The 23341-nt window shown below is 37.4% G+C and overlaps 1 protein-coding gene across 2 annotated transcripts in view; it reads left to right on the top strand.

Moving 5' to 3' along the window:
- The window catches only part of TRPC6 (transient receptor potential cation channel subfamily C member 6), a 131921-nt gene extending 109094 nt beyond the window's left edge, over positions 1-22827 (top strand). Inside the window, exons 8-13 of one of the 2 annotated variants that reach the window (XM_038005285.2) lie at positions 184-379; positions 1126-1329; positions 3304-3378; positions 18910-18993; positions 20264-20339; positions 20886-22825. In XM_038005285.2, coding sequence (XP_037861213.1) covers positions 184-379; positions 1126-1329; positions 3304-3378; positions 18910-18993; positions 20264-20339; positions 20886-21037 — 787 coding nt within the window. In that variant the 3' untranslated portion in view covers positions 21038-22825. Of the gene's footprint in view, positions 1-183; positions 380-1125; positions 1330-3303; positions 3379-18909; positions 18994-20263; positions 20340-20885 lie in introns of both variants that reach the window. The other variant, XM_038005286.2, reaches the window with a different exon arrangement.
- The last annotated feature ends 514 nt before the right edge of the window (positions 22828-23341 follow it).

Genomic DNA, 23341 nt, shown 5'->3' with positions numbered 1-23341 from the left:
ACCCCATCCTTGCAGCAATCCTATTGTAACCATTTTACAGAAAAGTGAGCTTCCGAGAAGTGAAGATTTTTTTTTTTTAATAAATAGTAATTTGCAAAGACACTAAATCAACTCACTTTTATTATGGTAATATTGTTATTTACTTATACACTTTATTTCTTTTCTTCTTTTATTTTTCCCCAGAGTTGAAGAGAGTTTTAAGACACTGTTCTGGGCTATATTTGGACTTTCTGAAGTGAAATCAGTGGTCATCAACTATAACCACAAATTCATTGAAAACATTGGTTACGTTCTTTATGGAGTCTATAATGTTACAATGGTCATTGTTTTGCTAAATATGTTAATTGCCATGATCAACAGTTCATTCCAGGAAATTGAGGTATAATCTTCAATACATTTTTATCATTTGTGCCTACATGTTTTAATTATTCCAAGGACTAACTCAGCAATGAGGATGAAAGTATGGATTGCTCTTCCCCCTTTGTTCATTCCCTGTTTTATACACTCATTTGACCAGTAATCTGGAAAATTTTAACTCTTTGCTTCCACATGCAACATCAATAAGGTGTCATGGGGCAGTAAGGCATAAGAAGCAGAAATGCTGATTTGATATCGATTTAATAAAAAAACTTTAGAAATACTATATCAGCATGAATTTATATTTTATTCAAAAAATTACTGCTTATGAATACTATTATTCTCCAAGTCTTTTTTGAGTGATATTCAAAATTGACCTTTTCTCAAGTTGAGATTAATAGTGTAAATTTTTATTCCAGAAATCTTTCTCTGTGTCCCAAATAAATGAGTGGTATATTGTGGGATAAAAGAAGAATAATTTTTCATAGCGTTTTTCAGAACATAGGAAAATACATTTATATCTATCAGGTATTTATAAACACATGGGAACTTGGAGATTCACAGTCTTGTACGACTGTCAAAATTTTAGACAAATTTAAGAAAGAGTGTGTGAATAGAATGTTAACGTTTTGAAAAAATCTTGGAATGATCATTGGGGTCTGGGAGTGTTTATAATCATTGTCCTCCATCTAGCCACACAATGGTAAAAGCATCCCAGTAATTCTGTTTATGCATTTCCTTGCTGAACTGTCATGTGTATTTGTATAGGATGACGCCGACGTGGAGTGGAAATTTGCAAGAGCCAAACTCTGGTTCTCCTACTTTGAGGAGGGGAGAACACTTCCCGTACCTTTCAATCTGGTGCCAAGTCCAAAGTCCCTGTTTTATCTCTTACTGAAGCTTAAAAAATGGATTTCTGAGCTGTTCCAGGGTCATAAAAAAGGTTTCCAGGAAGATGCAGAGATGAACAAGGTAACTTAGCTTGATAATGTATAATTGTATTCTTAAATGCTGAGACTGCTGTAACCACTGTGCCACATCTTTTTTTTTTTTTTTAATTATACTTTATGTTCTAGGGTACATGTGCACAATGTGCAGGTTTGTTACATGTACCACATCCCTTTAAAGAGAATCGGTTCCTGATGACTCGTCCATTCATTCCCACATGCAGTCACTTCACACAGCACAGTCCTTTGGCTTGTGTCTGTTCAACATGAGCACACTGGACATTTCCTACTTAAAAGAATATAAGAAAAAATCATGAAGTATAACTAAAATAATATGTTATCTGGAGCGAGCACTGAAAGAAGAGCTATTCTGGGCTGCTTTTTTGCTGTTGTGGCTACACGTCCCTCACTTCTCCTTCAATTTATAGAGCCGGGTAAATCAGCAGCAGCTCGTTATGACTGGGGGGCAGCTTGATTAACTCTTAGATAACTTCTATGTTGAAAAGTTCAGAAATCAGTTGCTCACATGTAATTTAGGGGACCAGGCTTGGCAATAAGTAGTTCAAGAAAGAAAGAGCTAAGGATATTGATTGAAAACAATAATCCCACAAGGCGATGCAATCTTTAAAAAAAATAAAAAGATTTAGTGCTTAGATGAGGCAGTAGGGCGACCACAGCTTGTTCAGATACGTTTAGAGAACATGTGGAATTTTGTCTAACTGGAGGTGGAAGGTGAGGGGTTATGCTGTGCAAAGATCTCTGCTGAGCACAGACCACTATACTCAGAAGGAACACTGAGATACCAGGTGCATCCAGAGGAGGAAGACCAGAATGGGACACATAGGGATACGGTGTCATACGAGGGAGAACTGAAGGAGCTGGCTGTTTCTTCTGAAAAAGGAAGATTGAAATTGACTAAAAATATCTTTGTAATTTCCATCTTTAGGAAGTATACTTGTTTTTCAAAAATGGGAAGAAAAGCAACGGACAAAAAATTCAAATAGTTAATTTTTTTTTTTGAGACGGAGTCTTGCTCTGTCATGGTTCATGCCATTCTCCTGCCTCAGCCTCCCCAGCAGCTGGGACTACAGGCACCTACCACCACACCTGGTTAATTTTTTGTATTTTTTAGTAGAGACGGGGTTTCACCGTGTTAGCCAGGATGGTCTCTATCTCTTGACCTCGTGATCCGCCCGCCTCAGCCTCCCAAAGTGTTGGGATTACAGGCGTGAGCCACCGTGCCCGGCCTCAAATAGTTAAATTTTAATTCGATATAAGAACAAACTTTTAACAAGAAAATCTGCCCAACAGAAGAGGGGGCTGCCTTTCAAAGTAGTGAGTTTCCCACCATTGTAAGCAGTCAATAAATGCCAGATGGCCGACAGTGGGAATTTACTGAAGATTTTTCCTTTTTACACTGCGTGGGCAATTGGACCAAATGATTATAAGTTTCCTTGCAATAAGATTCTATCATTAAATAAAAGGAAAATGTTGTAATCCTGCACTGTTTACCATTTACTATTTAGGGTTCTCAAGTAACACATTCTCTGAGTTCTAGTTTCCTCAACTGTAATATGTGAAAAAAATTATATCTACATCCTGAAGATCAATTCAAGCATATAAAAGTACTTAGAGAATTTTAAAGCTTTCTTTAAATGTAGTTATGATTAATTTGTGTAGTAATTTTTAGAAAAAATACCATCTATGACATTCTTCCAGAAGTATAACTTGTAGAATTCAGTGGATTGAGTGGCAAAAATTTCCTTTCCTTTATTTTATGTAATTAAATGAGTGGTTTACAGGTCTGTTTAGAACTGCAACCTGAGGGAATTCAGAGTCCAAAGGAAATGTCCAAGCACTTGCAAAGGGAAGAACCCCGTAAGAATATGTTTCTCTCATTAAAACTTGTGGGGAATTAGACAAAATGGCTTTTAAAATACAGAATGAAGAGTGAAATTGGTTATGCAGTTATACTCATTTTACTATCTATCTTTAAAAGATAAATGAAGAAAAGAAACTTGGAATTTTAGGAAGTCATGAAGACCTTTCAAAATTATCACTTGACAAAAAACAGGTAAGCTCATATTTGAAAATATGAAGGCATGCACATGATCGGGCTCATCTTTTCAAAGAAAGGGACAGATGTTCAGAAGTAATTTTAGGAAGTAGAGAGCAGATACATTAAATAATTCAACTGTTTTAACAGTTCTCAACAATTCCGTTATTGAGAGGTAGAAGTAAGCTATATTTCATAAGCAAAAAAGAATAGCATGTATATTTAAGACATATACTAAGCAAATACTTACATATACTTATGGTGATGGAATATAAGATTAGTGACCTACAGAAAGGAATATTAAGAGATGAATCTGTCAGGAACCTGATGGAGGGTATGATTAACTTCACTCTTTGCAGCTCAGGTAAAGAGCAGGCATAGTCCCCAGTGCCTCCCAATTTGTCAATAATCAAGAAGTGATGGAAAAAGGCACTGTGGGACCTTAATGGCTATTGTGGTTGACACTGTGTATAATGAACAATGTGCTCTAGAGATCTATCAGCTCCATAACTGAGAGTAGCAAAATCCTCAACGATGAGGACATGTTTCCTTTTTTGTGGCATGTACATAGTAGGGGTACAATAAATGCTTGTTGCTAAAAGGAAATGATAAAGGAATGAATCAGGAAAAGGGCAATGTATCAGGTAGGACCTGCATTCAATTACGCACAGTAATACAAAATCCACATCATGGTGGTTTAAACAAGACACGTGTTTGTTCCCCGCCTCATTTAACTCTCCAGATTTAGGCAGTATGGGGCTGTTACCAGGCATGAGTTTCTGTGATTCTTCTGGATTTTTGTCGTAGTCAGATGCAAGAGGACAGCTTTACCTTTACCTACTTTTCAGGCATGTAGGAGTAAGGGCAATGGAAAAGTAGGGGATGCTAGCTAAATCTGCCACCACCTTCAGAAGAATCTCCCAACAATTTCTGTTGTTATAGCTCATTGACCAGAACTGTGATACATGGCCATCCCATGGAATACATATGATAAGGAGGGAGACCATTTTTGTGTGTGTTTTTTAAGCTCGTTATGTTACCTCCCCCAACAACATAGGAATCCCGTTAAGGCCTATCTGATATCCAACCTCCCAGCTTCCTTTCTAACCATCCCTTCTACTAGCATGTCAACCATTACCCAGTACAAATCAGAAAACAGGAGAGCTTTAGGTAAGGGGAACCCTAAGCCATTAGTTCTAGTAAGATTGGGAGGTTTGATTGGGAAGAACTTCCAAAGAACAATATCACAGGTGAGAAGGGCTTCAATGGGAGGTAACGTGGGTGAGAGACCTGTGCATGAATTCTGCGAGCCCTGCCACAGTCTGGGGCTTGGTCACAGCAATGGGGCTGCATGGGCTGAGAGCAAGACAGCAAGAAGGCAAGTGGAAATTGTCCCTGGTCATCCAAGAGAGTCAGCAGATTAGGGTCATTGCAAATTGGCACATTCTTGCTGTTCAGACAAGTTTTGTTTGGCTTGCCTATCCAGGTGAATCTAGATTGGGTTTAAAAATGATTCCAATAAAGGAAATTTAAGAAATGGAAAATAAGGAATGTAACAGAGCCACAAAGTCATTTCACTCTAGAAAGGATAGTTTAGTGGTTAGGAGGCTAGTGTATGGGGGTCAACAAATCATAGCCCTCAGACCACGTTTAGTCTTTAGCCTGTTTTCAGACTGAGAGTTCGAGATTTTTTAAAAATTACATTTCTAAATAGTTGTGAAAAAAATAAGGATATGTGAGAGAGACTATATATGGCCCACAAATCCTAAAATATTTATTATCTGGCTCTTTACAGAAGAAGCCTACCACCCCTGTTCTCATGATGATGGTTATGATGAAGAGAATACATAGGAAACACAGAATTAAGTTCAAATATTTTGTGAGCAATTTCTATGATTCTAACGCATGCCTGTGTGTGTTCTACTTAGAATGTTGTCTCATTAAGACTCTACTTGTTCACAGGATGTAGGCAGTAATCACACCAACACCCAAATGTTCTTTTGAATATTAAATTACTTAATACTGTAAAGTTCTGACAACAGGGCCTGGCACATAGTGGGTATGTAATAGCTACTTATTATTTTTATTGCTATTACTAGAGAGCAGGAACAGTAAGTATACCACATAATTTGGTAGTGATATTAATCCAGTGAGGACAGAGAAATAATACTAGGCCTAAAAGCCCTATAAAAAGAATGCAAAAAAATAAAGAAGGGGTCCAATTAAAAGTCATAAATGGGCATATCTGGGGGAAAAAAAAAAACTTGAAATAAATGAAGTAGTGAGTGGAAGAAACAAAAACAGGATTGCTGGCAAGATGGCTGAATAGGAACAGCCACGGTCTGCAGCGCCCAGCGAGATTGAGGCAGAAGGCAGGTGATTTCTGCATTTCCAACTGTGGTACCCAGTTCATCTCATAGGGGCTGGTTGGACAGTGGGTGCAGCCCACAGAAGGTGAGCCAAAGAAGGGTGGGGCACGACCTCACCTGGGCAGCACAACGGCTCGGGGAATTTTCTCCCCTTCCCAAGGGAAGCCATGAGGGACTGAGCCTGAGGAACCACGCACTCTGGCCCAGATACTGCGCTTTTCCCATGGTCTTCACAACCAGTAGACCAGGAGATTCCCTCTGGTGCCTACCCCACCAGGTCCCTGGGTTTCAAACATAAAACTGGGCGGCTGCTTGGGCAGACACTGAACTAACTGCAGGAGTTTTTTTTTTTCCACACCCCAGTGGTGCCTGCAATGCCAGCGAGACAGAACCATTTACTCCCCTGGAAAGGGGATTGATGCCAGGGAGACAAGTGGTCTGGCTCGGTGGGTCCCACCCCCATGTAGTACAGCAAACTAAGAACCACTGGCTTGAAATTATCATTGCCAGCACAGCAGCAGTCTGAGATCGACTTGGGATGCTCGAGTTTGGTGGGGGCAGGGGCATCCACCATTGCTGAGGCTTGAGTAGGCAGTTTTACCCACACAGTGTAAACAAAATGGCCAGGAAGTTCAAACTAGGCAGAGCCCACTGCAGCTCAGCAAGGCCACTGTAGCCAGACTGCCAGATTTCTCCTCTCTGGGCAGGGCATCTCTGAAAGAAAGGCAGTAGCCCCAGTCAGGGACTTACAGATAAAACCCTCATGTCCCTGGGACAGAGCACCTGGGGGAAGGGGCGGCTGTGGGCGCAGCTTCAGCAGACATAAACATCCCTGCCTGGTGGCTCTGAAGAGAGCAGCGGATCTTCCAGCACAGTGTGTGAGCTCTGCTAAGGATCAGACTGCCTCCTCAAGTGGGTCCCTGACCCCCGTGTATCCTGGAAGGTGCCTCTCTGGAACGAAGCTTCCAGAGGAAAGAACAGGCAGCAATCTTTGCTGTTCTGCAGCCTCTGCTGGTGATACCCAGGCAAACACGGTCTGGAGTGGACCTCCAGCAAACTCCAGCCAACCTGTAGCAGAGGGGCCTATTAGAAGGAAAACTAACAAACAAAAGAAGAACACGTCCACTCAGAGACCCCATCAGAGGTCACCAACATCAAAGACCAAAGGTAGATAAATCCACAAAGATGGTGAGAAACCAGTGCAAAAAGGCTGAAAATTCCTAAAACCAGAATGCCTCTTCGCCTCCAAAGGATCACAACTCCTCGGCACCAAGGGAACAAAACTGGACGGAGAATAAGTTTGACAAACTGACAGAAGTAGGCTTCAGAAGGTGGGTAATAACAAACTTCTCTGAGCTAAAAGAACATATTCTAACCCAGTGCAAAAAAGCTAAGAACCTTGAAAAAAGGTTAGAGAAATTGCTAACTAGAATAACCAGTTTAAAGAAGAACATGAATGACCTGACGGAGCTGAAAAACACAGCACAAAATCTTTGTGAAGCATACACAAGTATCAATAGCCAAATTGAACAAGCAGAAGAAAGGATATCAGAGATCGAAGATCAACTTAATGAAATAAGATTAGAGAAAAAAGAATGAAAAGGAATGAACAAAGCCTCCAAGAAATATGGGACTATGTGGAAAGACCAAGCCTACGTTAGATTAGTGTACCTGAAAGTGAACAGGGAGAATGGAACCAAATAGGAAAACACTCTTCAGGATATTATACAGGAGAACTTCCCAAACCCAGTAAGTCAGGCCAACATTCAAATTCAGGAAATACAGAGAACAGCACAAATATACTCCTTGTGAAGAGCAACCCCAAGACACATAACTGTCAAATTCACCAAGGTTGAAATGAAGCAAAAAATGTTAAGGACAGCCAGAGAGAAAGGTCGGGGTACCCACAAAGGGAGGGCCATCAGACTAACAGCAGATCTCTCTGCAGAAACCCTACAAGCCAGAAGAGAGTGGGGGCCAATATTCAACATTCTTAAAGAAAAGAATTTTCAACCCAGAATTTCACATCCCAACTAAGCTTCACAAATGAAGGAGAAATAAAATCCTTTACAGACAAGCAAATGCTGAGAGATTTTGTCACCACCAGGCCTGCCTTACAAGAGCTCCTGAAGGAAGCACTAAATATGGAAAGGAACAACTGATACCAGCCACTGCAAAAACATGCCAAATTGTAAAGACCATCAGCACCATGAAGAAACTACATCAACTAATGGGCACAGTAACCAGCTAGTATAATGACAGGATCAAGTTCACGTATAACAATATTAATCTTAAGTGTAAACAGGATAAATGCCCCAATTAAAAGACATAGACTGACATATTGGCTGAAGAATCAAGACCCATCAGTGTGCTGTATTCAGGAGACCCATCTCACATGCAGAGACACACATATGCTTAAAATAAAGGGATGGAGGAATATTTACCAAGTAAAAACAAAACAAAAAACAAAAACATACCAAAAAACCCAGGAGTTATAATCCTAATCTCTGATAAAACAGACTTTAAATTAACAAAGAACAAAAGACAATGAAGGGCACTACATAATGGTAAAGGGATCAATACAACAAGACGAGCTAACTATCCTAGATATATATGCACCCAATGCAGGAGCACCCAGATTCATAAAGCAATTAGAGACCTACAAAGAGACTTAGACTCCCATAAAATAATAGTGAGAGACTCTAACACCCCACTCTCAATATTTGACAGATGAACAAGACAGAAAATTAACAAGGATATTCAGGACTTGAACTCAGCTCTGGACCAAGCAGACCTAATAGACATCTACAGAACTTTCCACCCCAAATCAACAAAATATACCTTCTTCTCAGCACCACATCACACTTATTCTAAAATTGACCACATAATTGGAAGTAAAACTCTCCTCAGCAAATGGAAAAGAACAGAAGTCATAACAACCGCACAACTACATGGAAACTGAACAACCTGCTCCTGAATGACTACTGGGTAAATAACGAAATGAAGGCAGAAATAAAGATGCTCTTTAAAACCAATGAGAACAAAGACACAACATACCAGAATCTATGGAACATATTTCAAACAGTGTTTAGAGGGAAATTTATAGCGCTAAATGTCCACAAGAGAATGCAGGAATGATCTAAAATTGACATCCTACATCAAAAATTAGAAGAACTAGAGAAGCAAGAGCAAACAACTAAGATCAGAGCAGAACTGAAGGAGATAGAGATGTTAAAAACCCTTCAAAAAAATCAATGAATCCAGGAGCTGGTTTTTTGAAATTATCAACAAAATAGACTGCTAGCTAGACTAATACAGAAGAAAAGAGAGAAGAATCAAATAGATATAATAAAAAAATGATATAGGGGATATCACCACTGATCTCACAGAAATACAAACTACAATCAGAGAATACTATAAACACCTCTATGTAAATAAACCAGAAAATCTAGAAGAAATGGATAAGTTCTGGACACATACACCCTCCCAAGACTAAACCAGGAAGAAGTGGAATCCCTGAATAGACCAATAATAAGTTCTGGAATTCAGACAGTAATTAATAGCCCACCAACCAAAAAAAGTCCAGGACCAGATGGATTCATAGACAAATTCTACTAGAGGTACAAAGAGGAGCTGGTACCATTCCTTCTGAAACTATTCCAAACAATAGAAAAAGAAGGAATACTCCCTAACTCATTTTATGAGGTCAGCATCATCCTGTTACTAAAACCTGGCAGAGACACAACAGAAAAAGAAAATTTCAGGCCAATATCCCTGATGAACATTGATGTGAAAATCCTCATTAAAATACTGGCAAACCAAATCCAGCAGCACATCAGAAAGCTTATCTACCATGATCAAGTCGGCTTCAACCCTGAGATGCAAGGCTGGTTCAACATACCCAAATCAATAAATGTAATCCATCACATAAACAGAACCAATGACAAAAACCACATGATTATCTCAATAGATGCAGAAAAGGCCTTTGACAAAATTCAAATTCAATAGTGCCTCATGCTAAAAACTCTCAATTAACTAGGTATCGATGAGATGTATCTCAAAATAATAAGAGCTATTTATGACAAACCCACAGCCAATATCATACTGAATCGGCAAAAACTGGAAGCATTCCCTTTGAAAATCAACAAGACAAGGATGCCCTCTCTCACCATTCCTATTTAACACAGTATTAGAAGTTCTGGGCAGGGCAATCAGGCAGGAGAAAGAAATAAAGGGTATTCAATTAGGAAAAGAAGAAGTCAAATTATCTCTGTTTGCAGATGATATGATTGTGTATTTAGAAAACTCCATCATCTCAGCCCAAAATCTCCTTAAGCAGGTAAGCAACTTCAGCAAAGTCTCAGGATACAACATCAATGTGCAAAAATCACAAGCATTCCTATACACCCATAACAGACAGAGAGCTAAATCATGAGTGAACTCCCATTCACAACTGCTGCAAAGAGAATAAAATACCTAGGAATCCAACTTACAAGGGATGTGAAAGACCTCTTCAAGGACAAGGACAAACCACTGATCAACAAAATAAGACAGGACATAAACACATGGAAAATCATTCCATGCTCATGGATAGGAAGAATCAATATCATGAAAATGGCCATACTGCCCAAAGTACTTTACAAATTCAATGCTATCCCCATCAAGCTACCACTGACTTTCTTGACAAAATTGGAAAAAACTACTTTAAATGTCAAATGGAACCAAAAAATCCACACAGCCAAGATAATCCTAAGTAAAAAGAACAAAGCTGGAGGCATCACACTACCTGACTTCAAACTATACTACAAGGCTACAGTAACCAAAACAGCATGGTACTGGTACCAAAACAGAGATATAGACCAATGGAACAGAACAGAGGCCTCAGAAATAACACCACACATCTACAACCATCTGATTTTTGATAAACCTGACAAAAACAAGCAATGGGGAAAGGATTGCCTATTTGATAAATGGTGTTGGGAAAACTGGCTAGCCATATGCAGAAAACTGAGACTGGACCCCTTCTTTACACCTTATACAAAAATTAACTCAAGATGGATTAAAGACTTAAACATAAGACCTAAAACCATAAAAATCCTAGAAGAAAACCTAGGTAATACCATTCAGGAAAATATGCATGGGCAAAGACTTCAAAAGCAATGGCAACAAAAGCCCAAATAGACAAATGGGATCTAATTAAACTAAAGATCTTCTGCACAGCAAAAGAAACTACCATCAGAGTGAACAGGCAACTTACAGAATGGGAGAAAATTTTAGCAATCTGTCCATCTGACAAAGGGCTGATATCCAGAATCTACAAAGAACTTAAACAAATTTACAAGAAAAAAACAACCCCATCAAAGTGGGTGAATGTCTCAAAAGAAGACATTTATGCAGCCAACAAACATATGAAAAATGCTCATCATCACTGGTCATTAGAGAAATGCAAATCAAAACCACAGTGAGATACCATCTCATGCCAATTAGAATGGTGATCATTAAGAAGTCAGGAAACAACAGATACTGGAGAGGATGTGGAGAAACAGGATGTGGAGAAACGCTTCACACTCTTGGGGGGAATGTAAAATAGTTCAACCATTGTGGAAGACAGTGTGGCAATTCCTCAAGGATCTCAAACCAGACATAACATTTGACACAGCAATCCCATTACTGTGTATATACCCAAAGGATTATAAATCATTCTACTATAAAGACTCATGCACATGTATGTTGATTGTGGCCATATTCACAATAGCAAAGACTTGGAACCAACCCAAATGTCCATCAATGATAGACTGGCTAAAGAAAATGTGGCACATTTACACCATGGAATACTGTGCAGCCATAAAAAAGGATTAGTTCATGTCCTTTGCAGGCACATGGATTAAGCTGGATCAGCAAACTAACACAAGAACAGAAAACCAAACACTGCATGTTCTCACTCATAAGTGGGAATTGAACAATGAGAACACATGGACATAGGGAAGGGAACATCACACACTGGGGCCTGTCAGGGGGTAGGGGACTAGAGGAGGGGTAGCATTCGGATAAATACCTAATGTAGATGTTGGGTTGATGGGTGCAGCAAACCACCATGGCACATGTATATCTATTTAACAAACCTGCATGTTCTGCACATGTACCCCAGAACTTAAAGTAGAAAAAAAAGAAACAAAAACAATAATGGAGAATTGTAATATCAGAACGCAGCAGCAACATACACTTACATAGCACACACACACAGGGTCATGTTGGTTTCCCACCACTTTCCAGCAATGGATGTGGATACACTTTATGGCCTTCACAGGCCTGAGTTTCCTCACTTGTCATTACTACAGCCTTGAAGGGTCATTAAATTAATGAAATAACATACCTAGCAAGGAACATGGTAGGAAGTATATTTTGCTACTCACATGCCCGTTTCTTCCTCCCATTCCTCTTCCTTGGTGAAATCATATTGCTCATGGTGCGTTAACCAATCCCCCAGACCAGGAAGAGGCAAACTAACTGATGAAGGTGTGGGTTCTCGAAGATAGAGCCCATGTCTTAGTTTAACTCTGATCCTTAATACTTCTTTGGTTTTGGTACCTGCAAGTGTCTGTGGAAAGAAAGAATGCATGAATGTACAGAGGGAATGTATGGACAGAAAGATGAAGGGGAAAAAGTTACTGAAAGAATATGAAATAGCTTTTCTCCAAAAAGTGTTCAACTCAAAACATTTTATTTTTATTTCATTTTATTTTTTGAGACAGGGTCTCTATCACCCAAAGTGTTGGGATTACAGGCATCAGTCACTGTGCCTGGCCCAAATAATTTTATAATTTGCTAGGACATTTTAGTAAATTCTTTTGTGTGAATTAAATTATCTGCACATATCACATAAGAAAACTGGAGTAAGGTGAAATGATTTAATTTCTCGAAGCCTTCCCTAGTTAGTGGATATATTCAGAAAAGAATTCAATTATTCCTGGTGACATATTGTTTGGTCTCAATCATTTGTAACATGTGTACCAAGCATTATATAATCAAGTCTATCTTACAAGTTTAACTTCACTGTATGTATTTTAAATATTGAAATGCTTAAATATTTAAGCATTTCATGGCACCCCTTAATGGCATTAAGGGGTGCCATTTCAGCTAGTCATATTATTTAGTCTTTCTTATGAGAGTTGTGTTATAATTGACAATGTGGCCCATTATGTTTTCTTACCGATAAGAGGTTATGGATTATTAATCTCAAGAATAACAGTATCCTTATCTAAAGCCTAAATATTCATAGCAACCCTTGGAGTTGGCATATACAGGCATGTATATGACTTCTTTTTTATATTTATTTTCATTGTTATAAAATATATATAGCATAAAATTTACCATTTTAACCATTTTTAAGCATATGGTTCAGGCGCATTAAGTACATTCACAATGCAGACAACTAATTCTTAATTGAATATTCCAAGGAGATGGTTCTGGCTCTTTTCCACCTACCTCCCATTTATGAGCTATAAAATGTGTGATATGACAAAATTGTTTCACAATTTTGCAAAGGGCATTTCAATTAAATATCACACACGCACATGCAGTCCACTCTCCATGTCCATATGTTCTGCATTCGCAGATTCAACCAACTATGGGTCAAAAATATTAAATAAAAACATCAAAAATAATATGATCGTAAGAATAATAATTTAAAAAACAGTACAGTATAACAATATTTATATTATAGTTACATAACATTATATTGGGCATTGTAAGTACTAGAGATGATTTAAGGTATACCAGTGGCTATGAGTAAGTTATATGCAAATAGTACACCATTTTTTATAAGGGGTCTGGGTGTCAGTGGATTTTGGTGTGCTCAGAAGGGTCTTGGAACAAATCCCCCGTGGATACCAAGGGGTACATGTACTGACTTTATATAATATACAATTGACTGCATATAACATATATTATGGATTAATATGAATATATAAAATTCAGCTTGTTTGGTCAATATTTTATATTCACTTTTTTTCCTTCCTTATCAAAACTGCACTTTGGAAATTGATATAATAAGAGTACTGAACCAAGTACTCAGAAGATTGAGATCTTATAGTAAGTGTATATCTCTGCCCCTTCAGCAATTCGTTTAACTTCTCTGAACCTTAGTTTCCTCATCTATAAAACAGAAATAATCAAGTTGTACAACCCATCACACAAGCATATTGGAAAGATTAAATTGGTACTTTGACAATCACAGACACTATGCAAATGTAATATACTCGTATTATAAAGAAATGGCTCTTTTTGTTATTTGGTTGTAAAAAACTCAATAAATTTTTTGCAAAGATAGGTCAGTGTAATTGGATCTTATATTTTTCCGGTAAGAAAATACTCATCCTGAAAGCATGAAGGATGTATAAGTCACTGGACAGATACGAGAAAATTTCAAATAGAATCAAAATGCCTTTTCTTTATGATAGAAACTATGGTATCTATCAAATGAAATAATTTTTTTTCCCTGTAGCTTCTCTAAAAATGTGGAAAATCAAAATTTATTTTAATCATCAGCAAAATATATATGATATATTGTAAACGAGTTACAGTTTTCAATAACACATATTTTAATCATAGCTTAAAACCAATTGTAGAAGAAATACTAACCCTGTGATGTCTGACCTCAATTGTGAAGTTTGGAATAAAACGTTGATTCCACTGTCCATTTAAGAATCTAGAGAGTCTTTTGTGTAATTGTGTATTGTGGTAGCCATGGAGATGTGCCGCTCCCCGTTGGGCTGACTGACTTTCCCAGACAATCTTCTTACCTCTCCCTGTTTCACAGGTGAGCAGAGCCTCACAGTGGAGAGGCTTTCTCTGCCTTCTCCTGCTCCCACATATTATGCCACACTGGTATAATATATAATATACCATAGGTATAATCCTGGGTGCATCTCATACTTCCAACTCAGTCTTGGCATTTGATTCTTGGAGGCTTAAATCAACAAAAGTATCTCTTTCCCTTGCCATATGAGCCTGTGGTGAACAAAACTTGAGATACATTTCACATGGCTTGGTTTTACTACATACATTAAACTGTATTCCTGAGAAAAAATTTTAAGGCAATCATTTATATTTCAAATAATTTTTGCCCATTGCTAATGAGATAGTTTGGCCCTAGTGTATACATATTAAGAAAAACTCTCATGGTTCATTCTTTCCTACTCAACTCATATGGCTTATGCTTAATCTTATTTTCATAACATCTATATCTAAGATGGTAAGTGAATTTCTGATTCACTCAAGTCTTCTCTCTCTGACCTCTTGAATTTTAAAGTATTTAGTTAGCTGCACAAACACTGCTCCAGGTGCACCACAGATATAAGTAGGATGAACCATATATAAAAATGTATTTTGAAACAAGGTAAGCAGACCTATTCATTATCTCTGACTGTATCCTTTAACTCTAAAGGTCACTGACTTTGGTGGTTGCTAGCATTAGCTTTTCATATAATAAGCAGACCTATTCATTATCTTCAATCATGTCCTTTAATTCTAAAGGTCATTGAGTGTGGTGGTTGCTAGCATTAGCTTTTCAGATATACAGTCTGAAAGGATAGCATAAATTAAAAGTTGATCTCTTCCATAGTCTATTACGTGTGTAAACCTGAAAATGCCAGATAACTTCTTGAATAACTGCCCTGTTCCAACTTCTGAAGAGATCACATTCCAGTTGTCGTCTTAGGGTAGGTGTTTAAACCATGTAGGGTAGAGCTTAGGAGATTTTAATGCTCATCTGAATGTGGGAATCACTATCCATTCCCTGAAGGACTTAGTCATGGACTTGGACACATCAGTTAAATGTAATATTTGGCAAAATATCTCTAGGATGAATTGACTACAGACAGTCCCAGACTTACCATAGTTCAACTTAATGATTTTTCAATTTTATGATGGTGTGAAAGCAATATGTGTTCGGTAGAAACTGTACTTCAAAGTTTGACTGTTGATTCAAATTTTGTGTAATAACTTTAATATAAAATAGGTTTTGTGCTAGATGCTTTTGTCCAACTGTAAGCAAAGGAAAGTGCTCTGAGTATGGTTAAGGTCAGCGAGGCTAAGTTATGATGTTCAGTAGTTAGGTGTATTCAGTGCATTTTCACCTTACTTACAATGGATTTATCAGGACATAACCCCATCATAAGTAAAGGGGTATGTGTAGATTAAAGTTAACCATGAAATAGACCAAAAGCCACATAGTAGATATTTATCTTTCTGTAAAATAATAGCTATTGACAGTTATAGAATGTCCAGTGTATTTCAAGCTATATATTCTCTATACCTCATCTCTTTAATTCTTGCAATGGCTCTGGGAGGTGGGTAATACTATTTTCCCTGTTCTATATCTGAGGATCCTAAGGATATAGAGGTGAAATGATTTGCCTACAGTCCCATTTCAAACAAGTGACAGAGCCTGAATTTGAACCATCATCCACTTGATTCAGAGCAGTATGTTTATAAGCCCTGTATAACACAGCTTCATTTCATATCTGCATTCACTGCTGACTGAATATATTGTCCATACCTTTTCAGTTCATTGCTCTGTTCCTGGCTGCAGGACATTTAATGCTTGTGGGAAATAGGTGGCTCCATGAACTCTTCCTATATCCAGCAATATAAGAAACTTTAAAGACTTAAGATTACTTGTTCTTTTTAATGAATTAGAAACAAATTATTAGTGTCGCTCACTCTAATCCTACAATGAACCTACAAGATGAGAAATGTTAATATCAAACTAATTATTAGGAAATAAAAAAATGAATAAAGAATGCATAAAATGTGGTAGAAGGTATTAACAAAGGGGGCAGGCAATGGGTCATTCAGAATTGGAGAGAGTATTTATTTGCATATTAGGAACAAAACGTGCATCCAGTCCTTCTTGCTTATAGTCAACAAGCTTCCCACTTCCAACCTCTGTGGCAGTATACATGTTGACACCATCTATAAATACCCAAATCCTGAAGCTTTAAATACTATTCAATTTTCAAATTGAATTTTCTTTTATGTATAAAAGTGTTGCAGACTTGGATTTCCAGACAGTAAATGATTGTCTATTAGGATTTTCTGCCACCAAGTGGTAATAATACTTCCTTGCACCATTGGATAGGTTCACTCTTCTCTGTATCATTCCGTTTTTTGAGAAACATTTACTGAATTTCTATGATATATTAGAAACTGACTAGAATTTTTTTCTGAAAATAAAATATGTTATATATGCATCCAAAACTTGGTATTTCATAATTAGAAAAAAACTAGTCACATAACAATGCTCCATGTGAATTTATAGATATTTAGTTTCATACCATTTAACTGTGCCATGGGTGATTGTGCCTTCCACCCCAATCTAGTGCATTTGATAATACCTGCAGATATTTTTGGTTGTCACAATGAGGTGTGGTGGGAGCTGTGATTGGCATCTAATCCGTAGATGAGAGGCCAGGGATGCTGCTAAGCATTCCATAATGCACAGGAGACCACCCACACTGAAGAATTATCTAGCCAAAAATGTCAATGGTGAGTTGATGAATAGATGGTAAATAAATCAGAGACATGATGGTTATGAGCCTGTCCTCACCTGCACACTTTATCATAATGGGCTTAATGGGAGCTTCACACTAGTCCTCACCTTTTATGATATTCTTAAGGCGTAAATCATAGTTTCAAACCAGGGTTCCCATTATATTATTTAAAATGTTATGTGGAAGGTTTTATGCATTTTGCAAATTTATAAATTGGTGGGGCTTGAATGATAGAAGCTAGCTAGACCACTTCCTTCACTGTCAGGCAAGGTGACAGAACATTGAAGCATCTTGCCTACTGTTCCATGGCTAGCTTGTGGCAAAGCCGGATGGTATTTATCCTTCAAGTTCCCGTCAAGTGCTCTTTTTGAGAACCTAAACTGCCTCTCTTTGGTTAATTTGATGAATTATATAATTTATCAGAGTGATTTTAAAATTCAGTATAAGTAAAAATATATGGACACAGACATTTTTAGAGTGAAGGAAAAAGGAAATCGATACATGAAAAATGATGCTATCTAAATTATTTTCAAATTTATATATTGTTTATTATTAATCTTATCAATCTTGTCATATTTTTCATAATTGAGCTATTACCATAACTCAGCTACACCATAATTGCTTATGTTCATTTGTACACAGAGCCTAGCACAGCAGCTTACATTTTGAGGACCCTCGATATATACTTGTTCAATAGATGAATGTCTGAGTAGCTGTTTTAATTCGGTATGTGGCTATTTAAGGTATCAAAGCAAAGCACTGAAGTTAATGCAAGGATTTTAATTCAGTCTCATTGAGCTTTACTTACAGCAACATAGATTTCACCAGGAAATATGAATCACTGTGTATCTTTGAAGACAATCTCGAGGTGTCTCTTCCCCTAGGAAACAGTTGTGTATCATAAACATGCAAATTTAGAGCTGCTTGTTTTGCTTCAGTTCTTCTACCTATTTCTTTGTAAAACCAGTGGTTTTTTTCCTTTAGAAAATGCATTAAAGAGGTTTTAAATCATCCTCTTAGGATGTTAATATGGTATGCTACCATCTTTACTGCAGATTGCTTTAATTTTTTGTTATTTGCCTATTTGGGTAAATGTATTTTAATTTGAAAAGTGCTGCCCAAATGGGATAGTATTCAGTATTTAAAATTCAAACATTAATTAGAGCTTTTTTTTGCAACTGAATTCTGTTCCACCAGTCTTACCCTGGTGTTTCTGCAGGATCCACATCAGACCCTGCTGCAGGTGTGAATGTCTTAGGTAATCAGGTGACACTGTTGATCCCTCATCAATGGACTTCTGAGATCACCACCATTATTTCCTCAATTTGTTTGGCTCTTTGACTACCACGGATGTCTCTGTGAGAAGGTTAAAGCGTGATTCTCATGACAGCGTGATTGGCAGCCACAAAGTCTAAGAGACTCCTCAGACAACCTCTAATAGCCATTAACCTAACACACCTAAAATGTCACTGATTTGTCTTGGAAGACAGAATATTAAGCACAATAAATGGCACTATACATACAGATAATTTGTGTGTATGAGACTCTTAGTTCATTAGATAACTAATTTCATTATATTATTTGAAAGAAAATTTAGGAATCCATTTCTAAATCTTTTCAAATTACAGGGTGGGTACAATAAGCAACCAAGTGTAAGGAGCTCAGAAGATTTCCGTTTCAATAGTTTCAATAATCCTCCAAGACAGTATCAGGTAAGCATGGATTTTTAAAGGAACAAGACTAGTTATTTGCAATATTTAGATTCTTGAACTATGTGATTCTTTAAAGTATTAGGATATTTTTCTCAATATCAAATAATGCATTAATTCAACAAATATTTATTAATTATCAGTACCAGGCATTTTGTAAGTGATAGAGATATATAAGTTAAAAAAATAAAGTCTTGGAATCACAGATCTGAGAGTCTCCATGTTCACTGAAAAAGGCAAACTTTACAAAAAACATAAGAGAGTAAAATTCATTTCAGATTCCACCACTGAGAAACAAAGACTGCTTGTTTTTGGTGAAAATTCTGCTAGCTGATTATATGTCTAGATGTGCATAATTTTACATATATTTTAGTATTATAAAATGCATATATAATACTATATGAGTTAATTGTACTTATATAATGAGTAATCATTTTTAGCTCGTGATTTTTCTCTCCACAAAATATATATTCCTATTAATTTCAGTGAATTATCATATTCCTTTACACAAATATATAATTTACTAAAAATAACTCCTTATTGATGGACATTTAAAGTTTCATTTTTGTCTTTTATATAACTAGTTCTATGAACATACTTGTTAATGTACTAAACCATATATTTAGAATAGATTCTTGAAGGTAGATTTTTACCATCTATCATTTAACCTTGGCTTAGGTGTAAAATTTTGTTTAGTTCTATATCCATCAGGACTTTCTGAGCACCCACTAAGACGCCTTCTTTTTATGAAAAATATATAGTAAAGGCAGTGTTTGCATGACAGAAGCCCAGGTACTTGAAAAATATATTACATTGAAACTAGCCATTTCCAAATTAATAGAAAGTTTAAAATAAAAACTGGTTCCATTTTTTGGTGGGTCAGATGTTGGGCTCCAATGAGTAGACATTAGCTTAATCCCCCATTTCCATGAGCGGTAGTGTGTATCTTTTACCTACCCTACTGAAAGACTGTCTTGCTCTAATACTTTTCAAATCAAATACAGACAATGGACATAAAGGATAACATACTTGCTCTAAACATTCTTTCTAAGAACTCACTTTTGAGCCATTAGCCCAGGTGATGTGAAGACTGTTTTAAAAAGGAAAGCAAAATGTGGCGATCGCATGCATCCCAGCTGAATCATCTTAGTCTTTGACAGCCATCACTTCCAAAGGGCTCACTACAGGGAGGAGGACTCTGAAACTTGTTCCAAATGAGAGATTTGTCATGAACCTGAAACTGACATAGATTTCTCCTTTCTCTGTTTTCTAGAAAATAATGAAAAGGCTCATTAAAAGATATGTACTGCAGGCCCAGATAGATAAGGAGAGTGACGAAGTGAACGAAGGTGAGTTGAACGCAGAAGCAAATCAGCCCCTGAATGTGAGTCAGGACGGGAGCCTGATGCAGAGTGGCAGGAGAGCTGCAGAGATGGGCATGGGGAGAGTGAACTTCAAGGAAGGGGCAGAGTAGAACAGGATCTCACCAGCCACCATTCTGTTAAAGAGTGGGGAATAGGCTATTTCTCCACAGGCGGGGACAGGTACCCCTTGCTAGATAAAAAGCTCTCATTCTTATGGTGGACTTGGAGGGAGGAGGAAGTGGGTGGGAAAGGCAAGGAAGGGGCTGCTGCCTCAACCCCTGAATGATTCACCACCGTTTCGTTTTAACTTACTTGAGGGCTTTTGTTACCATTCTGCTATAATCTCTTCATTCACCAAAACACTGAGCTTAGAAAACAAAAACTTGGTTCATTAGGAAGTTATTTCCTTTCAAAGAATTCAAAATAAAATTGTGTGTGAAACTAGAGCTGATTTCCTCCTGTCCCACAGTCACTAGTGAGTCACTGCAGTGAGTATTTATAGTTGACTTCTTATCACTCTTGCTTTCAAAGGGGAACTGAAGGAAATTAAGCAGGACATCTCAAGTCTCCGCTATGAACTCCTTGAAGAAAAATCTCAGAATACAGAAGACCTAGCAGAACTTATTAGAGAACTTGGAGAGAAATTATCCATGGAACCAAATCAAGAGGAAACCAATAGATAATGCAAAGACTTCCTTAGAAATTCATATTTATTTGTCCATTTGAAGCCATATTATTTTCTGATTTATTTTCTTAAGTGCCAATGTGCCCACCTTTTAAACGAGAAGAAGTTAAATGATACTTTGGGCCATCCTATCTTCTGGAACCCTAGTATCTAATTTTTTTTTGCTGATTAAACTCCATTGTTCAGGGTGAAGACTGTAGATTATGATGAATATTATGTCCAGTTGTTTGGTGCTTGTTTTATAAACTGCTTTCTTGGATATAACTGTTGTGATGATGTCATTGCCATGTAGTGTCTGCCTGAAAATGGGTCCCAGCAGACAGGGTATGACCTACGTTATTCCCCATGCAGTTTTTCCTCTGAAGGTTATTTCAGGTTCCTTTTTCCCTGCTCTGTGGATCCCCTGCTAGGGTCTCCCAGCTCTGAAATTTTGGAGAGAGTCGTCCATGGGCCTTTAGAATGCTTTAGTCCTTTCTTTAGAATGCTGTTTAACCACCATTTACCCTACTTACCCCTCAAAGCACATGACTGATACTGTTCATACAAAATGGGCTTATATCTATGTAAAATTTCCTGATTCATCTATTTGAAAACATTACACTTAACAATGAAAAAAGTTTTTCCTCCACTGAACCCTGGAAACATGATCCAGTTGTGTGTGTGTGTGTGTGTGTGTACACACACACATACATACATAAATATGTGTGTATACATATAAATGTGTACACACATACATAAAGTAATTGCCCTATTTATTTTGTGGCTAATGTGGGCACATGAAAGCTCTTTGTTATAAATTTTTATTGTGACTAAAAAATTACTGTCTAAATAAGTACCTTTTATTGGAGAAAAATCAAAACCCCAAACATTGTGGTTATTTGGTTCCATTATAGCACAATTTTGTGCCATTTCTGGGGGCATTTACAGATGAATTCCCACACTTAGCCATTGAATGTAAAGGAGAAAAATAAAGTGGGAATTTGTAATACTTATCTGTCATTTTCAATATGTTCTATCCTACCCAAATATATAAAACAGGAATTTGCATTCATGTGCATTTATCAAGAGGTGGTTGTTGTTACTTACTGATCATGTGAAGTGGTGTCTTAAACAACTAAAAGAGATGAAGGTTCATATGTTTACTCAGAGACCATTGGCATTCAGAGAATGATGGACATCAACTGGAAATGCTACTACCAATTCAATAACAGGAGATTTCAAATGCAGGTCTTTAACTTCATCTTAAAGATGAAATGGTCGCAGAAAATCTGTTTTAGCTCTGACTTTGGCTTAATTTAAATCAAAGAATATTTATGTAACCAGATCAGAAAATACAGCTGAAGATTTATATCCAGTGATTTTGTATTTGTGGATGTTACTTATGGAAAAGTTACTTGGTGATACATAAAGATCGATTTTCAAATATTTTGTGACAATATTTGAATCAGCAGTTGTAAAAAGTCAACCTCATACTAAATGCACTATCAGCAAATTAAAATAGTCTAACATCCACAAAAAGTGTATGTTGTGCCATGCAAGAGATGGACCTTCATCCCAAGGATGCTCTATGACAGCACATGGGCTTGACTCCAGAAGACTCAAGAAAAGATATTCAGATTCCTCAGTGTCTTCTAAGTTGGATTGACTTGACAAGATATAAGTTTTGGGAAACTCAACAGGCACGACTGTGGGTTCCTCAGCAAAAGGCACTACCCTCCTGGTGGCTTCTATGGTTCAAATTAATGTCCTGAAGTCAGATTTCCATCAAAGTGCAACTGAATTGACATCTCTTCGAATTTCATCTTCCAACTTAGAATAATTGGCATTTCTTTTCTTTTCTTTTTTTTTTTTTTTTTTTTTTGAGACGGAGTCTCTCTGTCGCCCAGGCATTTCTTCTAAGTTGGAAGATGAAAAAGGAAATTAAACGTATTTTAAGAAATCTTTTAAAATTCTGACAAGAGCTTAATTACAGGCACATTGCCAAAAGGTGGTCATAAGCGTGGGAAAAGTCTCAAGACCACTGGTTTTAAATCCTACCTTCACGTCGCAGTCGTCTTCATCTTTGAAACTAAGATAATAAGTTGAAACGTTTTTATCCCAGTTGCTCTCTCCATCCTATTTCTCCCCTCCAAGTGGATGCTTTCTGGAGGCTCATGCACCCATGAGGAGGATGAAGCAGTGCTGCTTTTCTCTGTGACTACACAGCTGCTCCCCAAGGGCTGAGCCCTGCCCACTCTTCACCGTCTCACCACAGATTCACCACCAACGAATAGAACAAAGTCCTCATTTTTGTCAATCAATG

The sequence above is a fragment of the Chlorocebus sabaeus genome, chromosome 1, assembly GCF_047675955.1.
Source record: "Chlorocebus sabaeus isolate Y175 chromosome 1, mChlSab1.0.hap1, whole genome shotgun sequence".
Taxonomy (NCBI): domain Eukaryota; kingdom Metazoa; phylum Chordata; class Mammalia; order Primates; family Cercopithecidae; genus Chlorocebus; species Chlorocebus sabaeus.
Note: the sequence above shows the minus strand (reverse complement) of the source record. Positions and strands in the feature narration are given on the sequence as shown.